At 48.9% G+C, this 23,612-nt stretch overlaps 1 protein-coding gene across 1 annotated transcript; it reads right to left on the bottom strand.

Moving 5' to 3' along the window:
• Positions 1–1,524: 1,524 nt before the first annotated feature.
• Positions 1,525–23,610, bottom strand: DNAJC11 (DnaJ heat shock protein family (Hsp40) member C11). Its single transcript, XM_074924734.1, has 16 exons — positions 23,517–23,610; positions 20,054–20,183; positions 18,017–18,090; positions 16,771–16,872; positions 11,611–11,739; positions 10,907–11,029; positions 9,964–10,037; positions 8,787–8,976; positions 8,337–8,422; positions 7,781–7,897; positions 6,677–6,832; positions 6,336–6,405; positions 6,158–6,215; positions 5,355–5,497; positions 3,661–3,790; positions 1,525–3,038 (listed from the first exon to the last, which is right to left on the bottom strand). Exons 1-16 carry the CDS (start codon positions 23,586–23,588, stop codon positions 3,013–3,015), a joined length of 1,680 nt encoding a protein of 559 aa, XP_074780835.1. The 5' UTR covers positions 23,589–23,610; the 3' UTR covers positions 1,525–3,012.
• Between the last annotated feature and the right edge of the window lie 2 nt (positions 23,611–23,612).

The raw sequence follows: 23,612 nt of genomic DNA, 5'->3' as shown, positions 1-23,612 counted from the left end.
GCGGTGTCTCAAGTGGGGCTGTTCCTACAGGCTTTGAAACTTTGCCCTGATGGACAGACCATAAGGAAGAGAGGAGGAGGGGGGCTGGAGGGGGCATTCGGTAGGAGAGACCAACCCTGTACCTGGTGGCAAAGGGGGAGATGGACAGGACAGGCGGACAGACAGCGGACTTCACCGTGTGGACACAATTCGTGAACGCTGCAGGGAAGTGAACACGGAGAGAGGGACCCGAGGGATCCGCTGCAGCAGCCTCACGGCCCGGGGGGCACTGGCAGAACTCTAGAGGAGGGGAGAAGCAAGAGCCTGGCTCCTCGGTGGGCTGAAAAAGCAGCTACGCACTTTTAGGCAGGGAACGGGGCAAGGCCTGTGTCAGTATTAAGCGCGAGGGATTTTACTTTAACAAGCCTTGCAAACTCCAGTGTTCAAAGTACAAAGTTCAGGTTCATCGGTCCCTCGCACAAGCTTCTCTGCGGTTTTAGACAGAAGGTAATTCCGAGGCGCTGGGGGAAGACAGCAGAGAGGGGGAAGGCAGGAAAACCGAGTCAGTGCCCTGATGACAAGGTGAAGTCGCAGCCCTGGCCCGGAGGCACCAACACGGGTTGAGGAGCACGTGAGGAGGTTCAGGTGGGTTTGACAGCAGAAGCGGGGCCTGGAGCTCCAGCTCCTGGTAGCCCTTCACTGGCCGAGTCCCCCAGACGGGGCTGTCGCAGACAAGAGCACACACAGGAAGATGAGGCAAGACTAAAAAGTAAATCCTAAACCCGTATCATCTCCACCTCAAGAATTTACAGTTTAAACTCTGGCTGAAGATAAACGTGTGTGCCCACATCCTCATTAAGGTACTTGAGCGCTTGCTGGGTCCGAGACAGACGTGACACCTCGTGTTTCTACAGCATCCTAAAGTCTGCACCCAGAGGTGTTCCCCTGGGACAGGTTTAACTGCTGGAGCAGGAACGAGGTTCTCTGCCTCTCAGAAATGGTATTTTTCACATGAAGAACTACCACGGGACATCCTGATGCAGTTTTTAGAACCACATCGCTACTTCTCTACATTTTAATGTAAATATGCAAGAAAACACTTCCATGACAGCAGAAACTGCACCTCAGGAAGTCGTCAGAAATGAGGAGAGTTGTGTTATTGTGCAAACTGTTTTCATGAAAACACTCCTCTGTGTCACTGCCCTGCTAGATACAGGCCATGCCAAGGTTCTTTGTAATCAGCAGTAAATGCCTTGTCGCTATTTTCCCCTTGCTCATGCAAAACTTCCTTCTCCGTACTCCTGGAGGATTCTGCCACATCCTCGTCACTACAGCCTGGCTGTCACTCTTGACCATGCAGTGAAAAGACACAAAAAAGGAATTTCTGGCAGAGATTGCTGGCCAGTTCAACGTCACACATAAAGTGATCAACAGAGGTCAAAAAGGAGGATGTGACAGAGGGTGCAGTTACATTTACAAAACTTGCAACCCTTGCTTTTCATTTTATTTTCAAGAGTGTCCTACAGATGCAAAGGGAACGTGGGCTTTTCAGCTGAATAGGATTTATTGCACATTTTACATTTAATTTCAGATCAACAGAACACTGACTGTAAGTGAAATAAAACCCTGCAGCAGGAGCTGGTCACAACGGAAGTTTTGTTTTGTTTTTAATAAAAAGAAGCAAACACCCCTTCACGGCATGAGCTTGTTTTTTTAGAGGAAGGGGTACCTCTTTCAGACCGGCTCAAGTAAATCTGCTTTTGGAAATCCAGTTCTTCTGTTACAATGACCTGAGCAAAGAGAACCACCGTTGCGCAGAAAAAGGGGCCAGGTACGGGTCAGGAAATTATTTATGGTAGTAGTTGTCAAGAGCAACAATGCACTGCCAAGGTACTTTTTCTTTCCCCCCCCCCCGTCTCACACATAAGCAGGGAAGGCTGTTCTAGGACTCGCCAAGAGCAGGACTGTGACTGAGGAACAGCCACAATTACTCTTTTTCTCTATGAAAAAGCCTCGGTGGCGTTGACGTGCGCAGTAGATGCTAGACGGTTGCTGTTTCCATCTGCTGTGTCACTAGAACGGGGCTGCCCTTTTCGCTGGAAAATCACTGGCATGGCTTCCAGGCAACATTAATCCAATGGATTTACGTCATAACTGACACTTTTTAGAAAGGGCACCTGAATTTTACGTTTTCAGCTCTTTACCCATTTGGCATCTCTCCTCACTTTGGTCTGGTTTATTTGGATAAACTACATTCCTCTTTTTCCTAGGAATAAATTAAGATGGGAAGAGATAGTTGCAGCATCAGAATCAAATAAAATGAATTGCTGTCCTTCTCCCCCAGTTGCTTTCCTCTTTTCTTGAAAACCTTGATAGTACATGGTTCTAGGTGGCAGAAGGATTTAAGAAGACTATTACACACCCCGTGTCCTTGTCTGGAATAGTGTTTGAAATTAGCAGCTGGATGGATTCATGCTGGAGAGGTCCACAAAAGGCAAAGAACTTCATTCCAAACCTACTTGTTCTTAACAAGTACGTTCCAAACACACATTTGAGATGGAAAACAATCTCTGTCCTCTTTCCAACAAAAGGATTCACACAGAGGACTTCCAGGAGGTGGCCAGAGAACTGAACTTCTCAGGAGCAGAAGGACGTTTGTTACCTACCCCAGAAGTATGTGGAGGAGTGAGAACAAGAGGTCGTCTTCCCCGCTCAGCGCCAGCGGAGACACACGGGAGCGCGGGAAGGGGCTGGGGCCGCGGGACGGGGGTGCTCAGCGCCCGCTCGCACCCCCGCAGCAGAAAGCACCGCGCAGTCAGAGTCACGCTGCTTTATTGGTTACCGACCCGGAATTCAGAGTATTGCCTTGGAGCCACCTGTAGAAGCAGGTTCTCTCATTTTGTCTCGTAACAGAACTGGCAGGACACCACCCGCCACACGGCGAGCAGAAATAAAACAGTCTCTGTTGGAAGCGGCGGCGTCCGGGGAAGGTGCTGGCCCGGGTCCCGCAGCGGAGCGCGGGCGCTCTCCGGATTAACCGTCCGCATCGATCCTGTGCGCTGCCGGGCGAGAGCGAGAAGTGGGGACACAGCCCGCCCTGAACCTACCCCGGACAGGGGAGGCAGGAGCCTTTCTGGCTGCCAATGAAACGCCATTCATACGCCCCCCAACACACTTATGGAAGCTTTGCAAGTTGGATTGGCTTCTTAAATTGGGCCAGGGAGCCAGGCTGGGGTAAACACGAGGTGTGTGCCCTTAGCCAGCCCCCCAGACCTACCAGGGCACCAGTGAAACTTGTCACTAGCAGACACCAGCTTCACAAAATTATGTTGGCATGGGAAATGTTTTAACAGATAAATAGGGACAGGGAAAAAACCTGGCTCAGGCCCCCAACTTGCCTCTGTAAATGCAATTCACTCCTAAGGGGCAATCTGGTGCTGCGACCTGCCCGGCGGGGCCCCTCCCTGGGCGAGGCCTCTGCTCAGGCCCCGCCGGATCGGTAAGGTCAGGCGGCGCCGCAGAGCTCCCACCAGCCACGCTCCAGGGGCGTATCACGGTCAGCCCGTTCCAGTAACCCCAGTCCCGAACCCCAGAACCCCAGTTCCGAGCGCTCCACCCCCAGGGCTGGAGCAATCCCTTCCTGGTTCCGAAGGAGGCAGCGGGGTGTTCCTTGCTACTTACACTGCTTTGGTATCCTAAGGGCCTCGTTGTCAGCTGACATCACCTGGTGCAGAACTCCCCGGAACTGGTAAAGCACTTTCAAACTCTTCTCCTCACCCACGCAGGGGTCGTAGAAACCTGGCAGCCCAGCCTTGAACCAAGGAAGGACAGAGTGAGCATCATGGAACGGGCTTTCACAGCTCTTCAACTGACCAAAACCATTTATTAGTGCCGGAACAAGGGGCCATTAAAAAAAAAAGGGAGTTTTGTTGCCAATGAGATGAGACAATGTCCTGGTTCTGGCTGAGACAGGGTTAATTCTCTTCCTAGTAGCTGGTACAGTGCTGTGTTTTGGATTTGGTGTGAGAATCATGTTGATAACACCCTGATGTTTTAGTTGTTGCTAAGAAGCGCTTATCCTAAGTTAAGGCTGTTTCAGTTTCCCATGCTCTGGCAGCGAGGGGGTGCGCAAGAAGCTGGGAGGGAGCATGGCCAGGAGAGCTGACCCCAACTAGCCAAAGGGCTGGTCCAGACCATGGGGCGCTGTGCCCAGGATGGAAACTGGGGGGGGAGCTGGCTGGGGGCCAGATCACTGCTCAGGCATTGGTCAGCGCGTGGCGAGCAACTGCACCGTGTGCCACTTGTCTTTTATTTACCTTTTTAAAAATTATATTCCTTTCCCTTACAATTATTACAATTTATTACTGTTACTATATTTTAGTTATCAAACCACCCTTATCTCAACCCCTGAGTTCCACTTTCCCCCCCGGTTCCTCTCCCAGCACACTGGGAGCGGGAGCGGCCGCGGGGCTTTGCTGCTGCTGAAGCAGAGAGAGGAGAGGGCCAGGAGTCACCCCCGCAGGGGCAAGTTCCAACTGCAGGGGGGAGCATGTTGGGGCCGGGAAGTGCCCGAGTACAGCCCAGGGGCTGCGACAGGCTCAGCCCCGCGCTGCAGACGCAGAGTTTCCTCGGCTGGCGGCGCCCGGAGGGGCCGACGCGCCGTAACACTCGCTAGGTCAGCGGCTCCTGTAAGCTGATCCCCAGGCACCAGCCTCCAGCACGCTGCAGAAATCCCCTGGCAGGACAGCTGGCCTGGGTTTGGCTGGGGTAAGGCTTATTTTTTTTTTTCCTCCCTTCTTAGCAGCCAGATTAGTGCTGTGTTTTGGATTCCGCACGGGATTTGATATGAGAAGAATGTTGATAACACACTGATGTTTTTGGTGGTTGCTAAGAAATCAAGGACTTCTCAGCTCCTCGTGTCCTGCCAGCACGCAGGTACAGAAGAAGCTGTGGGGGAGCACAGCCAAAACAAGGGACCCAAAGTGGCTGAGGGAATATTCCATATCATCCAACGTCGTGTCCTGCGTATAGGTAAGGGCTGATCAGGAAGCTCTCTCTCGCTCTGGGATTGAGGTTTCAGGATTCTCCTCTCTGGGATCGCTGGCTGGGAACGGGCCGGGCGTTAGTCAGCCCGTGGCGAGCCATCGCATTGTGCATTACCCATCTGTACTTTCTATTGTGACCATTATTTTAGTTTATTTCAATGATTAAATTGTTTTTATCTCACCCTACGAGTCTCCTTACCACTCCAACTCTCTCCCCAGTTCCCTGGGGGTAGGGGGCTGCAGGGTGTTGGGCTGTGGCCGGGGTTAGATCCAGATTCTGAGTGACACATTCAAGGGCCTGAGCCTGGGCTTTGACAGACAGCTACGTACCTTGGATGCCTCTGTTAGGATGAGTTTAGAGTCTTTCACCAAGCACTGCAGGGGCACAGTCACATCTATTACCTTCACCTTCTCATTCTTTCTGCTGTTGTCGTTAACAAACTTCCCATACCAGGCGTTCACCACAATCAAACCTGCATTTTACAGGAAATCACAGATGTGAGGAGAGGCTTCCCACCAACGGCCAGGCAGACACTGGGGAAAAGGCCATCCTGGCAATTCCTGCCGCTTTCAATGATATGTAAATGCTCCTTGCCTGGACCCATGCTTCTCAAGACAGAACATTTCCAGCCGGGTGTTTGTTAGCAATCCTCAGCACTAGGACAGAATGACCTGACCTCAATGCCATGCTGATGTGACAGCCCAAGTGATGTCAGTTCACTCTAGAACATTCTCTGTGAAATTGCTAGCGAACATCAGAAATCAGATTTCCAGTATGACCGTGTAAGCTAGAGATGAGCGAAACCTAAATTTCAGCCTGTCTTTTGCAGGTATTTATACACACACACTGTGCTCCTGTGGAGAGGTGAATCCAGGCTGCTGTCTTCAGCCTGCCGACCCACCTCACAGCACGTCCCAAGAGAACATTCAGTGGATCCCTAAGCTCAGGCACCAGAACCCAAATTATAACAGAACTTGCCCACTGCACGTGAAACAGCAATGATGCTGTGCTTCGTTAGGAGTGGAAATGAAGACACGATGTTTGCGTTCCTCCCCCTCAGCCACCCAGCCTCTGCACTGCTCCTTCCTCTCTCCAGATTTACGGGACAAGTAAATGGTGTTGTAATCTTTACCCATTCTGGCTTCCTCAGCTTCAATTATCCTCCGGACAGACTCCTGCATTAACCGGACCTGTCACAACGCAAGGGGCAGAGCGGAAGTCAAGCAGTGTCAGACACTGTGTCCGAACGAGGAAAGCAGAGCAAAACCAGCTTCTTTAACCAAGGGCACTTAGTTACGAGGAAGACTTACCGCAGCTTCAGCCTCCTGCTTCTTCTGAAGGATGTCGCTGGCTGTGCTCTCCCTTTGCTTCTCCAGCTCCCTGGCACAAGGAAGTCACCAGCAGGTCAGGTCTGGGACCTGCTCAGAGCGGCCGAGCTCACCCACCCACCCCCGTTACAGCCGAGCCACAGCCCCACACAAACACGCTCGGTTTCAAGGTTCTTCCCCACCTTTCGATATATTTGTAGGCTTCCAGAACTCAGCAGTTCTGAAGGTGCAGTGAAGCACAGGGCTCAGCTGATATTCCAGCCAGGCTCCCAGAAGCACTCGAGAGCCCCAACCCCGAGTTTAAAACAGTCCCGTGAGCTCACCTCTCCTTCTGTGCCCTGAGGTAGGGTTTGATGATCAGGCGGTGCATGGCGAAGTAGATAACTAGAGGTCCCACGGTGGCATAGAACACAGCACTGGGAAGCAGCTGATCTGTCAGGTGGACAGGGAAGAAGTAGGTCTGGCTAGCCCTATTCAACCTGGAGCAAAAAAACCAGAGTGACAGGTGAGAGGAGACGCAGAGTTTAATGTGTGTGATTAAGTAGCAGCAGCGTGCGCTGCTCAACAACTGCTGAACCAAAGGAGAGATGAATGATGAGCTCAAAAAGGTAAAAATCTCACAAAGCAAACCAAGGTGATAAGACAGACAGATGACACCACCCACAGGCAGACTTTTATGTAGCAGACATCTCCTGTGGTAACACCTGACCATTCTAAAGTGGTTTTGGAATCTTAGGAGAATTTACTTGGTCATTCATTTCACCACGGAAAGGGACCAGCATCATCACAAAGAGAAAACGCTTAGAGAAGGTTTATGTCCACAACACAAGCGTGTGCCTTCAAGGAAGGAGTACATAAATATTCTTCTGATGTTTATAATAACCTTTCTTTTAGAAAACATTAGTTTCCCTGGGACAGAGGTGGTCTTTACTTTCTGCATGCCGGCCTGCCCTCTGCTGGCCCCCGTTACAAATGCACTCGAGTGCTGCCCTTTGAGATCTGCTAATCACCCATCCTCGTTAAGAGTGACTCACTAATTCAAGTGTGTACTCGTGTTCACTGTTATAAACCAGAACGCAGCTAAATACATTTCTACTACAGACATTTCGGACATCTTCCATCAGCCTACCGTCACGCCCCAAGCCTTCCCTCGGGCTGTGTTTTCAGAATATTCTGGTGCACCCACCCGCACCCAGCGACACGTCCCGAGGGAGGTGCCCAGGCTCAGAGCACCACCCCAGCAGGCGCACAGAGCTCTCCGCGGGCACCGCTCGGGTCAGAGGCGAGGGCAGCCGCAGCCCCTCGCAGGGCTGCACCAGTACACCTGTACTGCCCCGAGACTGGGGCCTGCCCACCCCAGCACTGGACACAGAACAGTGCAGGTTACAGTCGGCCTCTGCAACCTAGAGTTGTAAGCTTGAACTGACTTGATTTTCAGAGACACTCCTTGGGGAACACCAACGCTGACAGTGGCTCCTAAAATGCTGTGTCTGGAAATCTTCCTTTCTGCTCCGTACTCCACTATGGTCCCAAAGAAACCCGCCCTAGAACGACAGAACCAAAAACTGGTAAGACAGGGAAGACTCTTGAATTTCTCTTTACTGAATCCTGTGATTCCCCAACAAGTTAAACATGGAAATACATCTGTCTGCAGCAGATGTTGGCTACTGGAAGATTCACTGCATATCTACAAGATGAGATAAGCCTTCTCAGCTTGTAAAGCAGCAAACAGGCTACAAGAACTTCTGGCTTTCTCCCTGGTGACGATCCAGAGATATCACACACAAGTACTGTGTCCGAAGAGGCACACAGATCTAAGCCTCCAAGACATTCACTTCAGATTTACCAGGTTTAATGAATGAAAAACAGGTTCCCAAAGACCACAGAAGCATTTGATTTGTGTGGAACCTGGAAGCCTACAACAGCAGGAGAGGACAGATTCTTCAGGCCCGGAGCAGTGTGAATTTCCTCTTCCACACTTACTTGAGAGAACCCTTCACTCGTGTTTGATCCTCATCCTGAAACTTATGCTGATAACTGACCATCATGAAAGAATGGGGGATTCCCAGCTGAAATACAAGAGGCACAAATGTATGAAAACGTACCCTCGGCCACCACTGAACGTCCCCCCACATGTCCTTCCTTATCCTTCAAGGCACAGAAGGCACAGCAAGGCCTGCCAGGTCCTGGTGGCAGCCCGCGCTCTCCGCAGGCTCTGCCGCGTGCCCGGCCCTCAGCTGAGCTGACCCACGCTGGGTGGGACGCGGGCGGCTGCGGAGCGTCGCGCTCCCCCTACGCTGCGTGTTGGTACGAGGCAGCACCAGCCGCTCCGTTGCCCTCTGGTCCCACGCCAAAATGCCGCTGGGAAGAGCGGCCGAGGCACTTCCCTGCCGGGGGGCATCGCTGCCCCGGCGCCGGGGGCAGGGCGCTCACCTGTAGCGCCACGGTGAAATGGCTGGTTTTTGTATCCCGGACGATACTCGTGTTCATGGCTGACTGGATGCCCCACCGCCACTGCAGGTACCCCATCGTGTTCTTGTCGAGGTTGCGGGCCAGGACCGTGGTGAGGCCGGGGCGGACCCCACGGGATGAGAACTGCAGGGCACAGTTTGTAGTGATGAAACTAGGAGGAATGAGGAAAGCTTCGTCAGTGATAAAACACAGGCTCCCAGACGGCCCCAGACCCCTCCTTGCCTAGGAGCCTCGGTGAACACGCAGAGACTATCCTGCCGAGAGCCTGACGTTGCGGGAGGGTTTCAGGAAAAACTCAAAGCTAATTTAGACCGTCCTGACCACAGCAGCACCCAGAAGAGCAGGCGCACGCCCCAGTACACTCCTCTGTGCCCCACCGCTGCAGCCAGCACAGCAGGCTGCTCTTCAGCCTCTAGGCTTCCCACCCCGGGTGGATAAAGTCCTGGCCTTCTGCAGAGGCAGCACACGGCTGCTAGAAGGTAGCAGCTCTGCAATTTAATAACCCTCAAGCATCAGCTCCAAAAAACAGCATTGAAGGACTCTACGGGGAACAAGGTCCCTGGGTAAGCTCTGAGGAATGGCATATTTACTGAATTAGAAAACATAAAAAGAAGGAAGTCTGGCACCTACAATGCTCTAACATGCCTTCAATCACAGCCCCTACCTTGTACTCTCCTTTGCAACCTGAGACCTCTATTCATTTGTAAACAGACCCCACACTAGTGGCAAATTCAGCATTATTTCCCTGAATTCACGTATCGGCTCCTCTTTTGCTGTCAGAAACTCGTCTCACACATGGAAGCCCCAGAAGAGCTCCGGTTTTTTGTTCTGCTCCCAGAGCAAACCCCTGTTGCTGATTGTAAGATCAGACCTCAAACATCACAATTCATGACAAGATCAAATACAAATCTAAGGATGTGGAACACAGACCTTCCTTAAACTGGAAGTACGAAAATGGAGGACACTGACACACAAAAAGAATAGAAACGCTCTGATCAGTCCTAAAGTATGACCTTAAGTCTAAATACCTTATTTTGTAGGATAGAAAACAAATCCAGAATTAACATGGAAGAGAATTTGAGCTGTTTCGTTCCTTAGCGTGGAATATTAATCATTAGACCATTTTTCTAATATTTACCATCTTGGTGTAAGATTACGGAATATCTTCAGACCGAAGAGAGGTCCCTGAAGGTCTCCCGCTCCAAACTCCAACTGTTTAAATGCACAATGCCAAATTGTTAGAAGAAAACATCTTTTACAACAGTGACAAAGTCCTTCACAAGCGTCATTCACATCACAGACATTTTAAACATCTGAGTAACGGTCACCACATACTTCAGCATCCTCTCTTTTCCACTAGCTGTGCATTCAGAATAAGAGGAGTCTCACTGAGTAGGTCCTCATGAGAAAAACAAAGCCACTTTAGTAGTGCTACAGGCTGCCACTGGCACCTGCTCTGGTTGCTCCAGGGAAAAGGGAGAGGACATCTCCACTGCAGCCCCGTGATGGCAAACGGCAAGGCTTGTCTGCTGCCCTGCGAGGGTGACAGCCCCTCCGCCCTGGCAGCCATGACATGAACATCCTGAACAAAGCCACCGGTCTAGCGAGGCACAGCTTGCAGGGGGTAGCGTGCGACCTGCCGGCTCCTTTGATCTCATCTCCCTGGGAGTCAAACTATCTTCCCCCATCACTTCTTCCTTGGGAGCAGAGCAGTTTTTGAAGTGAAGGCAAACTGTCACACTGCCCAGAGGTGCATGCTCACAGCACTGGAAGGCACCCGGGAGCCTTCAGACAGGAAATCAGAACGGTTAGAGACAAGCGGTAACGATTCTCTCAGCACAAGTAAGTCCAAAATGCTCAGCCAAATGGAAAGGGGGAAAAAAACAATTAGAAAAATCAAGGTTTGGCCTTCCCTTTTCCTCAAATTCCTTTACAAATCCCTTTTTCTATATTCTACAGAATGTAGAAAATGAGAGATGAAACAGAGCTGAAGTTCCCTGACAAAAGTAAACATTAGGTGCCTCATCCAAGGAGCCTGAAACAGACTGGAGGTAAAAGTGTGTAAGGGCTCGTGCGCTCACCTCTCCCCATCCCTTGGCAGATGTCACTCGTCTGACAGCAAAATTAATCGATCCACCTCCATTCCCATTCTGGGTGGAAAGGTTACCAGACAGTATTGCTGTGTCCGTGGCAGTCAGCGGTGCCTGAAAAAGGAATATCATGACTAATTACTCTGATCCCAATTGGCACATTTAATGTGTATTCCTGAAGGACAGTCACGACTGCAGAGAGTGTAAGTGCAGAGCCAGGTAACGCTCCAGCTGACTCCCTGTCACCCACCGGGCCCGGGTGTTTGAACCAGACATGGCCACACGTGCTCTAGATTTTGTGGTCAAAGATCAAGTATGGCAAAAAGAGAGGTAATTCTTACAGTACCAGACATCTGTGACACCTTTAATGTTCCACCTTCAAGCCCTGACCCTGAGCTGCAAACCCTTCTAGCAGACTAAATTTCTTCAACTCTCTGGAACAGAGGAAACACTCCCCCTGCTTCTTATCCCCATCCTCACGACTGGGCGCCGTTTGTGTTCATACACGAACCACTCGATGTTCAGAGAGAGCCGACACGCGGCCCTGCCGGGACCGAGCTTCCAGCCAGGGCGGTGGTCGCGGCCCTCCCCGAATCCCGGCGAGAGCCCCCCGAGCCGTGTTTCATTTCCCGCCGCTTCGCTCGGTAGCGCCTCGCCCGTCCGGCCCCGCTCCACCGGCAGCGGCCGGCCCTCACCTCGATGGACTGAGAGATGTGCATCTTGTTTATCTCGATCTGGGGAAAGCTGCTCCCAGGCACATCTTCGTATTCTTCGTCATAACGATCAAAGAGGTCCGTGGCATCTATTCCAACACTAATTGTTCCCTGAGGAATGACAAGTGAAACAAGTACGTGGCATTAACACACACAGGCCAAATCGTTAAACCATCCTTCTACACCATTATGTTTCTTTGCATTTTTTTCTTGTTCTGCAATTACCCTTTCCACCCTAAAATGCATTTCTTAGATTCAACTCAAACAAAAATGAACAATTACAATATTCTAAAACAGCAATATAAATCATAAAATGAACTGGATTTTCAACAGTTTTTCAGCAGGAATGCAACTAGTAATACTATAGGTAATTTTGCTACTGTGACACGTTACAGAAGTAGGTAGAACACTTCTACACAGCAGGTTTCTTCTTCCCCCACAACTGATTCTGCTCTGTCAGTATTTTAAAGTTGAAATAATGTATTTCAGAAATTGATTTTCTTCAGTGGATCTTGGCCAGAAATCCTCTAAATGCTTTCTTCTTCTGAGTTATCTGAAACAACTTCGTTTTGAGCTGCATCATTCACTTGTAGTTGACCTTGTTAGTAAAAAATTTTGTTTTCTTCTTCATAGTGTGTATCTTGTAATCAGAAGGAATGCTTGACAAAGACTTTTAGCAAGGGGTAAATATTTCCTTTCTCAGACCATAGAAAAGCTTATTCCTACAAAAAACTAGGCCACTGCTAAATAGTCTGGCTACCTGCTGCTGTGCTCACTCACACTAACTGCAAGAGTGGGTTTATTTGAAAAGGGCACGATTAGATCCTCGTCTGGGTCATATAACTTCAAGAGGCTTTGGAAACCTTCCCTACAGACCTATTAAACAGCATTCCGACGCATGTCGAATGTACCAGCTGCAATAAAAAAACCCCTTTGTGCACAAGCACAGGATGAACTCTGAGCAATTTGTATCAAGAAACTCAATAGCCGGGCAGGTACAAAACCACTCACAGAGTCCAAGTATGGATGGAATAAATTCTGATTTCAATCTGAGCGTGAGCATTTTCCCTTGCTCACTCCAGCCTAATCAAATGCTGAATCATAAATACAGGAAAATCGCAGAGTTTGACAGGACTCAAAACTTTGCTCTGGTTTGGCTCCCAACTATTTCTTTGCTGTGGAGATTCTCCTCAGTGTTTATTTTCTGATTTCTTAGCAGCAAAAATTCAGTAAACATTTTAAGACAGGAAAGTGCCATTATCTCCAGGAGAACTCTGGGACAGGGGCTGTGCCCCAACTGTTACAGATGGCTCTGGGCACACTGGCAAACTCCAGAGCAATTCCGCTCGTCGTCCTGTTCGTGGCAGCACCAAGGACGAGCTCCTGCCCTTTCCACACAAGGCGACTTTTCAGGAACCATCTGCAAAGTCACCTTCAAGGGATCTGCCCTCCGGACGCTACAGCCTCTCCAGTTTCAGCCCTCTCCTATATTGTGCTGCTCCTTGAAACGAGGCCAAAATAAGAGTGAAGCAAGGCAAAACCACCAATTGCGGAGATGTGGCACAGGCCTGTGCTTGCTCTCCAGCCCTCGGGAAAGGGGGGGCTACAATGGGCAAGGAGAAACAGAAAATGCCAACTCCACTCGATGAAATCCCACCAAACACTCTCCAGAGTGACCAGTCAAATGTGTCTAAATACAGGCGAGCATTTAACAAAAGAGAGAACTATTTCCATTTCTCCCTGATGCTGTTCAATTCAGGGAAGGGTAAAGCCCAAGACCTTTCGTAAGAGAGGCAGGATGGAAGGAAAGGTTTTCCACAGGGAGCACCACGTTCAGTGCAGAACCTTTGCCAGACTGCAACTCTAAATTCCAAGTTTAAACAAGGGGTATCATGCTGAGTAGCAAGCATGTAGAATTTGAATGGCAAAAAGACAGAAAACCGTGTGTTTTCAACTCAGACCAGAATATAAGCAGCAGTAAAGCTTTCTCAACAATTTGCACTGGAAAAACCCACCAGAAAACATCTTACTATAGTATGTTTCTTCGTACTGCAATGCTTGTACCTTTGTAAAGATGCGCCAAGGTCCTCACACATTCCTGTAATTCATCACACCTCCTTTCTTTCAATCACACTCAAAATTTTAGGAATCCCTTTTTCACACCTATGAATTTTAGAAAAAAATACCCCTCCCAATGAGAAAAAGGAAACCACCTGAACCGACCCATGAAAATCCCCAAGAGCCATTCAGAGGAAAGGGCTGTCCCCGATCCCTCCCCGGCTCCTCCGCAGCGGCGAGCGGTGGACTCCGCGCAGCCATCTCACCCCCCGCCAAGCAGGTGAAGTCACCCTCAGAGGTCTATAGATCCTGGCAAGGAAACTGGCTCGGGCACGAGCACAGGAAAAGCAGCAGATGGTCAAGTTAAAAATATTCCCAGAGAACGACGGCAGCCCCTATGCCACCGGATAATGGAGAGGGGACCGCTGCTGCTCGCCGCTCCCCACCAGCCACCTGCTCAGACCACTGAAATGAAAACGTCCTCCCCAAAGCGAGAGCAGCAGGGGAGGAGGGGAAAGCTCTGCTCAGAGGTGGCAGTGCCCGCTCACGACGAGCTGCGGAGCACACCAACTCAACGGGGCAGGAACCTGGGGAACGGCACCACAGAACCAGAGGAGCTGCTATCAGGTACCAGCTTTTAAAGTCACCTTTATTTGCCATCCTGCGAATACAAACAGACTTACTGATGGAATTCAGAGGTGTGCCAGAGAAGAATATACCCCGCCTCACCTTTCTTCTTAGGGATTTACCTTCTGGAAGGTGACATATGGAAGCTGTGCCAGATTGAGCCTTAAGGGACCTGCATATCTTAGATATTGACCTTCCGCAGCAGGAAAATAACAGGATTTAATTTCACCTAACAGGAAACGGTTCTTCTCAGATCAAGTAATGAACTTTTCAACCCTTCTGCACATCTTTGAAAGCAAAAACAAAGCTCTAAAAGCAAATAATAGACTCAATTCGAAACCTGCCAAATTGCCTACATCTGGTTATTGCTCAACATTTCTGGTTAAAATGCTTTATTTTGCTGGAACCGTTTTATAGAACTGACAAAATGTTGGAGATTTTAAAATAACTTGCGTTCGCGTATGAAATGATCACAGCTGCGCTACCTAATTCCACAGGAACACTGCCTGGAGAGACATTTCTATAGGCTGCCAATCAGCAATTGCTGTAAACACCCAGATGGCTAATTTTATCGCAGGACACAGAGGCTGAGGCTCACAAAGCAGCTCCACTTTTTACTACTCAAAGCCACAGCGAGGCGCCCAGAGAAAATGTCAAATTCCTGAAGTCAGAGAAGCACGAGGTGGAGATAACCATGTCCCTCCCCGGGAACACTTGACTCCCACCACCCCCATCGCCAGCAGAGACAGTTGGACCGGCTGTTTTGCGGCATCCAGAAATCCCCTCCTGCCTGGAACAGCCTTGTCAGCAGATACTCACGAACACCTTGCGCTTATTTACCCTCCCAGGACAAACAAGTTCTTCGCACCCGAGCACTGCCCACAGCAGCCCGGTGATCTGCTGGATCCAAAGATCCAAAGTCTGTGCCAAGGGGAACTTCTCAGAACCTCACAGGTCGTCTCAGATGGATGTTTGTCTGGCAGAGCCCTAGGCATTACTGTACTCACGCTTGTGTCCACTCAGAAAACATCCTGATTTTAAACTGCTGACCAAGAAAACACCAGCAACCTTCAACTTATAATAACAGTTAACCAACTCATAGTTTGTTTCTTGGGTTATGCAAGTTGCACTGCAACACCTTAGAAGTCTACACACGAACACACAACACAGGAGACCAAAGCCACTTGTGCTTCAGGATGCAGAATCTGTGTTGACTGCAAGCCTCCAGTGAGAGCTCTGGGGATGCCCAGTCTTCCACCATGAATAGAAGCGCTTATAAATAAAAAAATGAATTGATGTCTCATTACAGTTTAGTTTTTTGAGATGGAGAATGTCTACACATCTGCATGGTTACCTTGGGGTGGAGAAAGGAAAATTAAGGCTCCCTCACAATGGACCATTTCTGTACTGCATGTAAGAAATGAGTTTTCATCCGTTTAAAAAATAGGTATAAAATGGTTCCTGATAGCTTAAGCAAAAAACCCCAAGAAAAATACAGATACAGGCAAACCAAAGAATGAATACATTTGGTGAGTGTAGATGCAGATCTTCGATAACGTTAATCGCTGCACAAGAACCAAGATTTTTGTGATTCAGCAAGCACTGAAACCTCAGTCAGGGCCAATCCTGACGAGCCCGGGGTTTGCCTAGCGTGCTCAGCAGGCCCAGAGCCAGCAGGGCCGTCAGCACTCTGATCCCCCGGCGCATTCCAGTCGCAGCAGGTGACAGAGAAAGCTGCAGCCAATCGTCATTTCCACCTCCCCCTGCCAGCCCAACCCTACCGCGAGAACATCGTCCTCAACACGGTGTCCTCGACCAACTCCCAACAGCCACAATTCAGCTGCAAGGTGGGTCCTTCCGTGTCAGGTTACGGCTGCTCAACCAGACCGAGCTGGGAAGGGGGCACGCGGCGACTCCCACCCTGAGCGCGCCGCCAGGCCCTCCCAGAACAGGCTCCGACCGTGGAAGCCGCCAGACCCCAAACCTGTTCTGGATGATTTTGCTCGCGGTGCCGCAGCCACCCGGCCAGTTTGGGACCTGCCTCACATTTGTCATCAGCTTCAAAGCCGTGCTAGAATATCTCCCGTGTTGTTGTGACGCTACAGGGGTGTCAAAGGGAAAACCTGTCAGGTAACTGCAGGGAGTTTCATTTTATTTGGAACACTTGGACAGAAATCATAAACACTGCAGTGTTAGGCCTGTTCTCGGAAATTGCTGAAACAGGTATTTTGCTCCTACATGTTTCAGTGAAAAAAAGAACTTTCAGTAGAGGATTACTGTTCAAAGAATTAGCTATTTTCCCTACATTGTCCAGAGAAACTGCAGTCAAAAAAGGAAAAGTAACTCACCAAGTGCAGATAACCAAGAGGCTGTTTACGGTAGCCCCTCATCCAGGCTCATCATTTTCATAATAATTTACGGATTCACTCTTGAGACTAGGATGAAGTCTTTGCTTACCTTTGGATTAGTTCGCTGCTGCAGTCTTCTCTCTTCCCTCTCTCTCTGCAAACGCTCAAATTCTTCCCTGATTTCAGCTGGAGTTCTCTTCCTCTCCACAACCTGCTCGGAAAGAAATTAACCCCAAAAGGTCAGCAGGAGGAGGATGTTCAGGGTCTGCTCTGCCAAAGGGACGGAGGCCCCTGACCTGGCACACGCCAGCACGCTGCCCCTGCTGCTGCTCTGAGCCACTCTGCCTGGATTTCAGTACGCAGAGTTTGGAGGCAAACAGCTGGGCCAGATCAAATGGCACACAGGAGAAACCCCTGTGCTTTGAGAGAAGGGGACATGGTCTGGTTATTTATATTCCCTTGGCAAAACCAGACAAAGAGCTTTCAAACCACAAGTACAAGATGATGCAGCAAAGCCATTACCAACAGCTACCCATTAACTTCTCTACTAGGTGTAGACACAAAAATGAAAACAACTGAAAGTTTCTGGCTTGAGGTAAACTGATTACATGAGAGTTTTGTGATTTTAGGCTATGCTGATTCACATCTGCTGACTTTAGACAGCTCAGGGAATGAGGGTTTTAAATGGGTATGGCTTTAGGCATGCATGGGAAGTGTAGCGGATTTGGCTTTTCAAAATAAGATCACGTCTGCTAAAGCAGCTCCAAAATGTCTGTCACACACTGCCACTGCTCCACATCTCTTGCTATTAACTCCAAGCTTGACCTTGGTACTGCCCTGACCCAATATAACATGGTTCTGCAGCCAGCAGCGCAGTGCAGTCAGCTCAGACCGGCAGAGGCTACCAAGGGGACTTAACAACAGGAAAGCCACAAATGGACAAATGCTCTTTCAAAGCCCGAAACAACAGCCCCAAAAAGCACAGAAAGAAAAAGCAATTTCAAACTTGGAGGCTAGCTGATGCTGATAAAAAAGTTTCAGATGAAAAAGATGAGACTAGATGGACAATAATGACGCATTTGTCTCCGACAAGGATGTTGCCTGTCACGGTAATATCCTATTAGGGAACTCTGAATGTCAGGTTTATTGTTCTCTTGTCAAGCAAAAAACCCAAGTATTCTTTGAAAATCCATCACGGTGTTTCAGCAGAGACAGAAATAACTAAACAAAGATGCCTTCCAACAAACAGGCATTTATTACCATCAAGGTGCCAGTGCAGCTCGATGGAACAAGAGTGTCAGATAAAGGTGGGTTTAGTCAATTCCACTGGCCATAAGGTGCTAAATTTCTCTCACCTCCCATCCTTCCATTTCCAGGCCTCTCCTCCCGTATATGTCATAGATGGCTCTGGTCTGTGGATCACTAAGCACTGCAAGTTAAAATCAAAAGAGAGAAGAGAACTCAGTCTTTGGTCTTCCTGAATCTCAGACCAACACACTAGTGCTATGTGGAGTTCAAGCACAGATCCTGGAAACACGTTGTTCTACAGTTGCATTCAATTTTTACATTATCTCCCTTGAACATTTTCACCTGCTACATTAACAGGACACACTGACTCTTTCCCTCAGCAAATTCTTTCCCCCCCCGTCTGCATACTTTTAAAATCAAGAAGCATAAAGCACTCGAGACGTGCCGACTAACCGTACGGGCAGCAGGGTTTTCAGTATTGCTGTCATCGACTGGAGGGTGACATAAACCCTCTAACAATCAGTGGGATTATTAGACATTTAGCGATAGCTAAATCCTGGAAGCTTTCTGAGGTGGAATGACACCTACCTCTGTCTAGCTTTCACAGCTTCACTCCCTGCCCGCTGATCCTTTCCCACTCAGTCCACACACGTGGGACGTGCCAAGCACCCACAAAGCAGTTTCCAAGAGACAGTTCATGCCTCGTCAAACATCAACCACAGGGTAACTGCAAAGCTGCTTGTAGAATGTGAATCCCCCCAAAAGTCACCCAACACAATGGAGAAAATAAAATACACCAGGAGACTGCAGAACAGTTACTTTGCAAAAAGACTGCATATCGAATTAAGAGGAATCTCTAAAATGTCAGGCAGATTTAAATGCATAATCCCTCATACCACACCCTCCCTTAAAAAAAAAAAAGAAGAAATCATCAGTATTTTTCCCACAGGGTTCCAAGACCACATTTACATTATCACCTACTTTTTTGACCGTGGGGGAACTGATGAGTCTTGAGTGAGCTGTATATTAAGGCAAGAAGAGGCTTATGCCAGTAACTGAGCTTTGATCTGAACTACCTGAAGATTACTGAACTTGCTAAAGGCAAGATACCATAGTTTATAAATGTGGATAAAATAAATATTTTGTTGTGTGGTATTAAGAAATGGAAGAGGACAGTGGGAAATAGGCAAGAGGTGGGGTGGCTTATTTTCAAGATGTCAGAGTTTTTCTTTGTAAAGTATTACGCTCCCATTTGGTACTAAAGGAGCAACAGTTTACACGTACAGGACAGAGCCATGCAAAGCCTCAGAATTCAAAGGGAAAGGTGCCTCTAACGTAACACCTCACTCAAATGAAATTACTGAAGCATCCTGAGTTTTTATTCCCCATGTCATCAGGGTAAGACCTTCACTGTTCTCCCCCGTATGGCCAAACACTTAACTAGGGACAGTGGAAAAGACTCCACCCATGTTCAAGTCCAACTGGAAGAGACAAATGCTTAGCATTCAGAAAACACGAGAGTAAAACAAATTTCTTTAGCTCACCTAATTTTTAAAGTTCAGTTTAACAGAGGAATATTTATTCACCATGTTACTTCAGTTTCTCTTCAGGCTGCAGGGCAGGGCAGTTTGGTGCACCAGTTTTTTAATGCAGAAGAGTCCTACCAGCTTCTAACCCACCTGCACTCCAGGTGCCTCCTACCACACTGCAAAACGCTGCCAGTTAATTCTAACAAATCACCCTTAGCACATGGAAGAACTTGCTGAAAAACAATGGGGACCGCAACGAGGTGGTAGAGAACAGGAACTCAGGATGCATCAGTTCAAAAGTAAAGTACGAAACTGCCTTTCTGTCTGAAGCTTTTCAGTCTTGAGGCTCTCATGGGAGAGTCTTTTCAGAGGTAAGGGAAGCGGGGAGAAGATTATTACAACATGCAGGAAATAAGACAAAGACTCCCCATCTCGTTCATTGCAGAATTCATACTGCCTCACTCCTCTGATTTACAGGACACAAAGCATCACTAAGTGTCAGCAAATTTAATTACTACTTTGTGATAATATAGATCTTCTCCAAAAAGCACAAAGACACCGCCCTCCTAGAAACTTCCTGAAGTCCATTTCTGCAAACTTCAGACTTCCACTGACCTTCATAAGCTTGGTGAACAAGGTTAAAGAGCCGCTCAGCCTGGGTTTTGAGCTCTGGGTCTCTGTGCTTGTCGGGGTGGTAGAGCATACACAGCCGGCGGTAGGCAGCTTTTAGCTCTTCCTGAGAGGCCTGTGAAAAGCAGTAAAAATTAATTAAAGCACAACCAATGCTATTTAGGAAAGACCATTCTCAAGACCAGCCCTAAAAGAGAAGTCCATCAGCTATTACTTATTTTTACTTACACAAAATCAAGAACAGACTTTTGTTTCATTACATAAGTTAATAAAATGTTCAATTACGCACAACAGTTTTTTTCCACACTGTTTATAGCTCAACAAGTCACCAGTGTACACCTAGGGATAGAAAGTTCAGTAAAAAACCCCACAAAACACCCAAGCAATCTGTGTTTGTACATTATTTTCATTAGGCAACTACTTTCTCCTCAATTCAGTGCAGAAGAGCAAGAAAAAAATAAAGTGATCTCAGAACAAAAACACTTAAATCCAGAGACGGACACGAAATTCTACCCGTATTTCAATTTTAAGCCCTCAAGCAGATACTAGAACTCTCAAAGAGCACGGGCTTTCTAAAGCAGTAAAGGTAAGAAATGTAAATCTCCCTAGCACCTGCCCTCCGCCCCGGCGAGGGCCCTGCGGGCAGTCAGGAAGGAGGAAGGTGCATCATCCACCTGCAGCCGATGGATAACCAGGGCAGCGCGTCACTAAACGCATCAAGGAAAAAAAAAAAAAAGTCCTTCTCTTTACCACAACCACTCTGGAATTGCAGACGGCATCTGGCCTGGTGCCAAAGACACGAGCTGGAGGCAGAGTTTGGATGGCTCTTCCCGAATCGATGGAGTAAAGCCCCGCACCCTCCATTACCGTCTCCCAGGAGAGAACCTCGCAGCAATATGGGGCTTTGCCTCCAGACAGCCCCGGTACCTTCCCCTACGCTGCAGCCGCTGCCTGTTCCTCGGAGCCTGGCTAACACCTCCTTAGACGTGCAGCTGCCAGCGCCAACCCCAGCGTCCCCGAAGGCGCAGGGAGCGCGGGCGCGCCCCGGAGCTGCCGACCGCCAGGTACATCCCGTAGAGGAAGCAGGACGAAAACACGCAGAGGAAGACAACCGAAACGACACGACGGCAACCTGGTGGCCTCCTTCAGGCAAATGTCCTCCCTTTTATTCCAGCCAGGGGTGACAGGACAGGAATACAGCGCTGGGGACAAGAAGGGGGCACCCAGACAATGGCTTTCGATAACAGAATTTAAAGACACAGATTCCATTTACTCTTACTGCTCTCCCGTGACTGAAGCTTTCCAAGCTTTCACCGTGGAAATAAAAAGCTCTAAAAGTTCATTTCTTAGAGTAACACCTTTTCCCAACTTGTGGTAAGAAAGTCTGGGTTTTCATCAGAGAAATGCATTCATCTGCATAACAAAGCTAGAAATCTGTGCAATTTTTCATGACAGCTTAGAATAAATGTTTTCTCTGCATGTTTGTATTATTTCACATTAATGTTTCTAAACGATAATGGCAAAAGGGACCTGCCAAATTTGCTGGTCCCAAGACAGTAAAGGTAGCTACAGATTAGCTTTTTTCTTTTTTCTGCCTTGTGCTTTCTCAAACATCGAATTTAAACTCAGCTGAGAAGGCAGGGGAACATATAGGTCTAAAACGGCATTCTTTAATCAAATTAATGATAAATGGTTTAATGTGCTATTGATTATATAATAGAAATGAGCAGTTTCATTTTTCATAAATGCCACGTTCAATAAAATGTTAGATTGGGCCTTTCATCATCATTGAATAGCTTGAGTCATTGGTTCAATATTTCATGAGCAATAGCCTCTTAGAAACCGCTAAAGAAATACTGACATCATTTCAGACTGCAATGAAATACATAAGTCAGTAATAATCATATGTAAGTTACACTTTTATTACCAAAATTCTAGGCAAAATTAAAATGCGTCCCATCTCCGTACTTGGGGCTTAAACGGCTCCATTAAACATCTCAAACATGTCACCACGTTTTTAGTGGACTTAAATCCATAAAAGATTAAACATTTATATACACACATACACAGAATCACTGCTTGGCAGCCTCACTCTCCGCACCGGGGCTGCAAAGTTTAGCGCTTCGCTGTTATTTTAAGCTCAGCCTCCACATCACTCGAAGCTGCTGCAGCACTGGAAACATGAGTTTACTGCATTCCACTGCTGCACAGGACAGCACTAATGAATTTAATTAGCGAGGGGCAATTAACAAAGCAACTACTGCTCTCAGTCAGAATTACTCTCTCAAAGACTGTTTTAACTCCGTTTCCCTGCTGTACCAAACCTGAATTTTCTGGTCTCTAGTGAAGAGCTGAAAGCCCAGCTGAGTTTAACTGTTAAGCCTTCACTCAATCTCCCAAGCAGTCGCAACCCTTGTGGGTTCCAACCTCTGCCTTTCAACCTCTCCATCTGCTCCCTGCTGATGTTTGGGAGGGTGAATTACAAAAGCCGTCGAGTGATCTAAGAGTACGGCCCACCGGCTTTTAATGAGACTCGGGCTTGAGTCACACAGAAATTTTTCTAAAAAGAGCACACTTTGCTGCACGGCATGAAGGAGTTCTGCAAACTGTTACTGTCAGGCTTTTTTCCTTCAGAAATGCAGAAGGTTCCCACAGGTGAGGCACAGGGGGCGGCTGTGGAGGTCACAAGTACCGACATTAACCCCAAAGATGATATTTTCAATACCTAGGACAACGTGCTCGGGTAGTGGAGTGTTGATACAGAGATGTATTGCTATTGCATCTCATGAGACAAACTACAGCACACTCAGATCTTTGGTGATCTGCCTAATTATTACTATAACAAAGTAGTTACTTCCCACTAAGTTCCAAGCTGTTCTAGTGTAACAAAACTGCATCAATTAATCCCAATCTATTCTCAAGAATGAAACTGAGGACTGCCGAGTCTCCTTTATCAGATGAGAGAGGTGTCTTGCAAATAACGTAGGTGTTTCCAGTTCAGAAACACTTGGAAAGTCCACACAGCACTGATTAAAACAAGAACGAACGCATAACCAAAGAGGTGAGTACGCTACACACATGCGGAGGTAAGTCTGAGACCAAACTACCGCCTGCCCCGAGAAAACCCAGACCGGGGGAGCCCCTACACCCAGCCTCACCCCTCGCTCTCGCGTCCCGCGGCGCACGGGAGCGGCCGCCCCGCCGCCCGCTTGGGGCTTCCGACACCCCGCGCCCGGGCGGCGGCTGCCTCGGCCCAGGCCGGAGGAGGCGCTGAGGCAGCCCCCGCTCCCGCCGCCGCCGGGGCCCTCAGCGGCCGCAGCCCGGCCCGCCTAGGCGGGCACCGGGGTCACGGCCCGCCCGGCCCCGCCGCTCCGCTCCGGGGCAGCGCCCCACCGCCCCACCCGGCCCGGCCCGGCCCCGCCGCCGCCCGCCGCGCCGCCCGCCGCACCTCCCGCCGCACGTTGAGCAGCGAGTAGTAGTCCTCGTTGTCCGGCACCTCCTCGCCCAAGGCCGCCGCCATCTTCCCGACCTTTGACCCCGCGCC

The sequence above is a fragment of the Athene noctua genome, chromosome 22, assembly GCF_965140245.1.
Source record: "Athene noctua chromosome 22, bAthNoc1.hap1.1, whole genome shotgun sequence".
NCBI lineage: Eukaryota > Metazoa > Chordata > Aves > Strigiformes > Strigidae > Athene > Athene noctua.
This window is presented reverse-complemented; position numbering and strand designations above follow the sequence as displayed.